This window comes from Protobothrops mucrosquamatus, unplaced genomic scaffold, assembly GCF_001527695.2.
Source record: "Protobothrops mucrosquamatus isolate PMUCROS unplaced genomic scaffold, P.Mucros_1.0 scaffold5129, whole genome shotgun sequence".
In the NCBI taxonomy this organism is placed as follows: Eukaryota; Metazoa; Chordata; class Lepidosauria; order Squamata; family Viperidae; genus Protobothrops; species Protobothrops mucrosquamatus.
Genome location: NW_015391003.1, coordinates 26,288 through 34,028, shown reverse-complemented (window position 1 = coordinate 34,028; position 7,741 = coordinate 26,288). Strand labels below are relative to the sequence as shown.

Here is a 7,741-nt window from a genome sequence, read left to right as displayed (position 1 = left end):
CATGGTTAAGTTTTACCGCTGAATGATATTCCTTCTGCCCTTAAAATCTGGATACTTGACATTTTATGTGCAATAGTTGAAATGCCCACAGCTTCAAGTCTTTAAGCTTTGGAAGGGCAAGTTCCAGGTGTTAGTAATGAAAAAAAAAAGTCTATTTCCAAAGGAAAAAAAATATTCTGTGCTATTTTAAGGCCAGGAAGCTGCTTAAGGACAGCTTGAGGAGTGTCTTCTACTGCTGGGGTGAGAAAAAAAATATATACTTCAAGTTTTGGAGCGTTTCTGGAACGTGGAAGGGTCTGAAATGCAGGGGCAGCTAACAATTTCATTGTTTCAAGCAATGGAAATGGAAAGGAGTTTATTTCTAGAAAAAGAAGATAAATGGATCTGACATATAATAAATAACAGCATCCTTTAGGGGGGGATTGAAAACAGGAGGACACGGAGAAGACGTCTATTCCATGGCTCTGACTCTGCGACAGATCTCTGCGGTGAACTCTGAACATTTGGCGTTGCCTCCCAAATCTTTGGTCAAGACCTAAAATTGGGAAAGGGAAATTAAATTTTGTTCATTGTGCATGGAACTTAAGATCATTCATGAACGGGAAAGAGGACTAGGCTGCCTGATCTAATTTTTCTACCACCAGATTTATAGGGCACCCAGAAATAAAGATTCTGTTTTATAGTATTTGTACTGAAAGCCAGAATAAATTCCCAGTTCCTGCTTTTGAGTCCCTGGTATGAAATTCAACTTTTGGCATCTTGTCACCTGATGCTCATCATTTATACAGTAGAAATAGCAAAGAGTGATAGAACCATCTAGTCCAGGGGTGGGCAATTATGATGACTTTACAACCAGTGGACTTCAACTCCCAGAATTCCTGAGCCAGCCAGAATTCTGGGAGTTGAAGTCCACCAATCGTAAAGTTATACAATTGTCCACCCCTGATGCTGGCTCAGAAATTCTGGGAGTTGAAGTCCACTAGTCGTAAAGTTCCTATATAGTTGCCCACTCCTGACCTAGTCAATGCCTAACTAATTTTGGAAAAAGTGCTGTGATTTCAGATATGGAAGGCCTGAACCTAAATAAACAGGCATTCAATCCCAGAACAGGCCCCAGCTGAATCCCAAAGTTTGGTGAAACTTAGCAAAATCTACCTTCTGGTCTTTGATGGTCTCAAAGCAAGCCGTTTCTATTTTCATGGCAAAGTCTTGCATTTCCATGTGACGCAACATCATGACAGCACTCAAGAGAAGCGCCGTTGGGTTGGCCAAGTCTTTTCCCGCAATATCCGGAGCTGTTCCGTGTACCTGCGAAGAGAAGGCATTCTCATTCCCTCTGACCAATCGTTACCCCCCCCCCCCCAAAAGGCAAGTCTAACAAGGTAAGACCTTACCGATTCAAAGATTGCAACTCCGTTAGCACCAATATTCCCACTAGGAGTCACACCAAGACCCCCGATTAAGCCTGCGCATAGATCACTGGAAGAAAAACACACAAGCACAGAGAAGAGATGGGAGAAAAGACAATTAGCCTTTGCAGTGGAAGATATTTGATAACCCCCATTGGAGAACCCCAAGCTCTGTAGCAGGGAAGTAAAATCAGGTTGCACCAGAGCAGAACGTTTGGAAGGGGAAGTTGTGGAGACACCTCCCACCTGGATGGACCACAATCAACTCAAAAGCTACTTGCCTAAGTATGTCCCCATACAAATTTGGCATGACCAGGACATCAAACTGAGATGGATCCTGCACCATCTGAAGAAAAAAAAAAAAGACAAGTTAATAGTTGTTTTTAACACAACCAGAACAGTGATTGCTTAAATCGGGTGCCCGATTATTCCATGGACCGGCACTGATCTGCAGCATGCCAGAAACCGGGCCGCAGACACAAGCAAAGCCCCATCCGTGGGATGCAGGCAGCAGGTGAACCAGGCTCCCTCCGGTCCGCGGAAAAACCTCTCTCCACAGAACCGGTCCCAAAAGGTTGGGGGCCGCTGGCTTAAATGACTGATCATACATTACATACTCACATTCAGACACACAGTGTCGAGGTACATTTCATTAAATTTAATATCTTTACAGTTTTCTGCTGCTTCTCTACATTTTCTCAGAAACAGACCATCAGACATACGCCTGCAAATAAAGAAAAGCTTTAGAGGTTAGAGGTCCAGGCATGCAAACATGTTTTTTTATTTACTTGTAGGTAATCAATTATAAAAGCTTTCTTTTAGTGAGTTAATTTGGAAAAGAGGAGAGCAGGGATCGAGTCTAAATTGAATAATATCTGCCAAAAATAAGCTTCCAATACACCACATCTCTTTCTGACAATGTTTTGCATCAGAAAACTTGATTTGATTAAAAAAAAAAGGGGGGGGGGAAGCAGTTAGGATTTTGAAAATTGGAATTAAGGGTTGGAAAGGCCTGGAGTTATTTTATCACCACCACCTACATAATATTAGCTTTATGCACAGCCGTAACTTTGCTCCTCTGATTATTCCTGGCATATTCAAAAGCAAAGTCAGCAATCCGTTTGCTTGCGTCCTCGGTGATGAGTTTAATGCTCTGCACAACACCATCAACAATCTGAAAGACACACAAAGGTTAAGCGAGTAGCGAAAAAAGGGGGTTATGAAAACCTTGGAAAAAACATCTTCACCGCGAAAGAGAATTAAATGGGGTTAAAAGTTAATTTCATTTAAGCATTTGTTAACTTCAAGCAGCCTGCATGATCTGCGCATGTGGGACGGCTAGCACGACTGTCCACTTGTTCCACGTACTATGTGCTCAATGCCGCTGTATTCGCCTTCCGTGTTCTCTCGTATGGTGACGATGTCCACATCTGTGTAAGGGGTCTTGTAGCCCTCAATGGACACACAAGGGCGGATATTTGCATATAAGTCAAATGTTTTACGGAGCAGTAAATTCATGGACGGATGGCCAGCAGCTATGGGTGTTTTCAGAGGACCTGGAGAACAAGCAGAAGCACAAGAGATGTGGGAAAGTGCTCACTGGCAGCACAACATTAGGAAACTGGCAGTGAACCAAGCAACAATATATATTTTTTACAGCCACGCAAAGAAACAAGAAATGGGAACTTGTCAGCATATATCAAAACTTTATATAGAGGAATTCAAGGATGGGGTTATTTCCAGAACTGCAGCAAAACTTAATTGTCCTTTCTTTCCATCCAAGTACCTTTTAATCCTATTTTGTTCTTGTCCATAGAGTCTTTGGCATCTTGTGGTATCATCCATTTCCCTCCTGGCCCTTGGATGGCAGTCACGATTCTTTCTTCAAACTGAACAGGGACCTAAAGACATTTTTTTTTTTTGAATTATCAACCACTCTGATTGTTGTCCTCAGAATTAGACAATTAAATTGCACTTTTAAAAACATCTGCAGAGCATCGAGCAGGAATAAAGCTATCAAGGAATAAAGCCACTGCTCATTCAGAAGGAATAACTAACACAGGAAGCCATCCATGGCCAGGTTACCTTAGCAGTTTCAAAAATCTCCACCACAGCAGCAGAAATTTCAGGCCCAATACCATCTCCTGGGATCAGTGTTACCGTCTGAGGCTAGAAGAAAAATAAAATAAAATAAAAAACCCTCATCCACCAGATGCTATGCTTAAAACTGATTTCAAAGAAAAAAATAATCCTGGAGATTATCTGGACTTTAAAGGATGCCATGTGATTTCTATGCATTTTTTACTCTGCATTGCTCAATGAGAGGATTGCAGTTTGTATTTTCTTGGGCTTCCCTGACCTGCTAGCAACTTTAAGATGTGTGGACTTTAAATTCCTGAAACCCCCAGCCAGCATGGTCTTATTTTGGTATTCTATAACCCTCTTGTAAAGTATCTTTAAAAGAGGAGGGGAAAAAAAAAACTACACTAGTATACTTACAGTACTAGCAAAATTTCTGGTCACCTGTTTCTGAATTCTGAACCCCTCAAGAAAACGCAGGAACTATAGCAATGAAAATAAGAATATAGTTAATTTTAGCAGCCAGACTAACAGAAAGCAACTGCTGTAGTAAATCAGCACTGATTTTTAAACCAGCTAGATAGGGCTAACTCCCAATTTTGTTTATTTCTGTGCATGCATGTGCTTTGTGTCTACTAGATCAGTGGTTCTTAACCTGGGCAATATCGCCCCCCAGGGGGCGATTTCATTTTTGAGGGGGGCGAAGGAACAAAAAGGGGGCGATATGGGGGCGATGGAGCGAGAAGTTTTGGGGACACCTTTGAGACTTTTTCGTACAGTGAAGTAAGGTGGCTTTCAAAAGGAAAGTTTGGGAATAAAGTGACGGGTGGCACCAAAATTTTTCACACAGTTGAGATATGGGAAAAAGACTGGAAATAAATTATTTGCATCGATATGTCCAGATGACAATTTCAAAGAAAACAAAAGAAGTGTTTGCATAAATTGAAGAATTATTTCCTATGTTGTGATTGAGAGGGGGGCGATGACAACTTCCTCATTGGCTCAAGGGGGTGATTCATTCAAAAAGGTTAAGAACCACTGTACTGAGCAAGTCCCTGAGGAGAAGGTAAATTTACACATGGTAAGAACTGTGCTTATTCTTTACACCAAAGGAATTTGATCCAGCTTTTTCAAATGCAGAGATTAAACAAGACAGGTGATCATCATATCATTGAAAATGGCAATAATTTTATTTTATATGCTGCCCATTTCACCAAAGGGGTGGCCCTAATATTACTTATATAAGGGTGATAGACAACATAATGTGGATATCATAAAATTACACTGATCTATCATTTTATATTATATATCTAAAAGACAGGCTTAATAATAATAATAATAATAATAATAATAATAATAATAATAATAATAATAATAATAAATATCCAGCAGACAATGATCAGCCTGGAAATATCAGCAATCCTTTCCCCAAATGCAGCCAGGGGGGAACCTTGCAAGCAGTCCTCCACCCCTTCCTCCTGGCCTACCCCACGGGGTTGTTGTGAGGACGCAGCCAGCGGGGGGGGGATCAGCCTACGAGGCAAGCAGGAAGGGCAGAGACTCCCACCGGGCTGCAGGTTACAGGCCTACAACTCCCAGCAACCTCTCGGCCTGCCGCGGAGGCTGCTGGGAGTTGTGATTCGGTCCCATCGAAAGCGCCGAAGACCGCGCTCGATTCAAGGCCCTGTCGGACTACAGGTCCCAGCAACCCCCGCGCGTCCAACAAGGGAAAGGCTGCCGGGAGTTGTGGTTCCGGGCCCCGCGAGGCTCCAAGGGCGTCCCCGTCAAAGGGCGCCCAAGCGGGAATCACGGAATGCCCCTCACACGCCGGGAAGGGCGGAACAGCCGAAATCTCGCGAGACTTCCCACCGGTCCACCCGGGGGAATCCTCCTGAGGGAGAAGCCAAGGTCACCTCAGGGCCCGCCTCACCTTCGGAACCCAGGAGGACGTAGCCATGGCGATGGGAGCGGCGGTGGCGGCGGTGGCGACCCTTCCACCTCCTCGCCGGCTCGACCCGGCTTGACGCTCACGCCGCTGGTCGGAAGGGAAGGAATCGGCCGCGGCCTCCTCGCCGGCGCTGCGCTGGGGATGCGCCGGCCAATCGGCGCCCGCCGACTGCCCCGGGCTGGCAGCGGATTGGTGGGAAGCGTGGAGGATTACGCCCCGTCCCACCTCCGCAGAGACAGGGGAGGTGCCTCTCTTGATTGGTCGGCCCGTCACGTAGAGCTGTTGGGGGCGGGACTATGCAAAGGACTAGAACTCGCCACGTGACCTCACCTGCATTCAGGTTCTCCACGTGCGAATGGAGGAGAATAAGGAGAAAAGCCTTAGAATGGAGCAACAGAGCTGGAAGGGACCCTGGAGGTCATCTAGACCAACCCCCTGTCAAGCAGGAGACCCTATCCCATTTCAGACAAATAGCTGTCCAGTCTCTTCTTGAACACCTCCAGTGATGGAGCAGCCACAGCTTCTGAAGGCAGGTTGTTCCACTGATCGATTGCTCCCTCTATCAGGAAATTTATCCTTAATTCCAGGTTCCTTCTCTCCTTGATTAGTTTCCAGCCATCCGTTGTTCTTTATCTGGCCTTCGAGTGCTTTGGAAGAAAGAGGTTGATCCCCTCTTCTCTGTGACAGCCCCTCAAATATTGGAACACTGCTATCCTGTCACCCAGTTTTTAATTGCATGCATCTGTGCTCATATATTACATATATGTGTGTGTGCATACACACGTGCAATTCAAGGTATAGAGTTTCCTGCCTGAGCAGGGGGTTAAATTAGAAGACCTCCAAGGTCCCTTCCAATTTTTTATTTTTTATTACTACTACTACTACTACTACTATTATTATTATTATTATTATTATTATTATTATTATTATTATTATTATTATTACCCTTATCGATAAGGAAAAGTTGCTTTTCGGAGTGAGATGGGCAGCATATAAATGTAATATGTATTTAAAAATATTAAAATAAATGTGAGGGTAAACGTTTAAAGTTTAGCCAGGTATTTAATACGCCAAAGGACTGTTTGATCAATCAACGCAGAGAGTGAAATATAGGGAGCCCTTATCCATGTTACAAAAGTAAAATAAAATGTTGCAAATGTATTGGCATGCTGTTTGTTTTTTTAAATCCCCAAACTTGGCAAGCTGCTCTGGCACCAGACTTAAGTGTGGTTTACATCAAAATGATTTCATGCTTCCATAGGAATTAAGCATCCGCTGATTTAAAACATAGATTTGCGTTTTGAAATGAAAGCTTATTATCCCCAAAGTAAATAAATCCCCAAGTGGTGTTTCTATTGCCTTCCTAAAATTTAACTAGTTAAAATTTAACTAAGGAAAGAAGCAATTTGGAATTAAGGAGGAATTTCTGACAGTGAGAACAATCAACCAGTGGAACCGCTTGCCTCCAGAAGTTGTGGGTGTTCCATCACTGGCGGGTTTTTTTTAGAAAAGATTGGACAGTCACTTATCTGAAACAGTATAGCGTCTCCTGCTTGAGCAGGGGGTTGGACTAGATCAGGGCTTTTCAACCTTTTCACCCATTGTACCACTTTTAGGATATGGCAATATCTGAATACCACCAGTCGCCTAGCAAGGTGTCAAAAACTTAATGACCCAAAAAAAAAGGGAAAAAAGTGATAAAGTACAGGTAGTCCTTGATTTACAATAGTTCGCTTAGTGACTGTTCGAAGTTACAATGGCACTGAAAAAAGTGCTCCCCAAGCCACAGCCGAGCAAGACACCTGCCTGCCCACCCGGCGGCGCTCTTCTCCTATCGGAGGTTTCCATTGTTGTGAGCATTTCTGTTGAGGATTGGCAGTGGGGGTGGGGGGTGTTTGGTTTTTATTCCCCCCCCTGTCTGCTGGGTGGTTGCAGCAGGTTTTGGTCACTTCACATAACCCTGGGACACTGTGACCGTCATAAATATGAATCAGTTGCCAAGCATCTGAATGTAAATCACAAGACCCTGGAGAGGCTCCAACATTCCAGCTGATCGGTGCTTCTTCTGGGCTCAGCAGAACTGCCAGGATCAGTGCTGTTTTCCAGCTGATCTTCAGGGCTCAGCAGAAGCACCAAGATTAGCGCTGAGGTCCAGCTGGATCCTGGCGCTGATCCTGGCGCTTCCACTGAGCAATGATAGCTCCGAAGAAGCGCCGATCAGCTGGAAAGCGGCACTGATCCTGGCGCTTCCACTGAGCCCTGACAGCCCTGAAGCTCCAGCCATTTCTTGCTCAGGCTTGTGCGG

The 7,741-nt window shown here is 44.3% G+C and overlaps 1 protein-coding gene across 1 annotated transcript; it reads right to left on the bottom strand.

Moving 5' to 3' along the window:
- Positions 1-5,455, bottom strand: LOC107299574 (isocitrate dehydrogenase [NAD] subunit alpha, mitochondrial). Its single transcript, XM_015828942.1, has 11 exons — positions 5,419-5,455; positions 3,909-3,971; positions 3,495-3,578; positions 3,196-3,310; positions 2,778-2,965; positions 2,450-2,583; positions 2,031-2,133; positions 1,691-1,755; positions 1,395-1,479; positions 1,156-1,308; positions 1-535 (listed from the first exon to the last, which is right to left on the bottom strand). The coding sequence occupies exons 1-11, from the start codon at positions 5,443-5,445 to the stop codon at positions 452-454; spliced, it is 1,101 nt and encodes a 366-aa protein (XP_015684428.1). The 5' UTR covers positions 5,446-5,455; the 3' UTR covers positions 1-451.
- Positions 5,456-7,741: the final 2,286 nt, after the last annotated feature.

Excerpts from the sequence above, each read along its gene's own strand:
- LOC107299574 (XM_015828942.1), bottom strand. The coding sequence starts at position 5,445 with ATGGCTACGTCCTCCTGGGTTCCGAAG. Across the intron at positions 3,972-5,418 it reads CGTCCTCCTGGGTTCCGAAG|TTCCTGCGTTTTCTTGAGGG; the intron begins GTGAGGCGGGCC and ends TCATTGCTATAG. Across the intron at positions 2,584-2,777 it reads ACAGCGGCATTGAGCACATA|ATTGTTGATGGTGTTGTGCA; the intron begins GTACGTGGAACA and ends TGTGTCTTTCAG.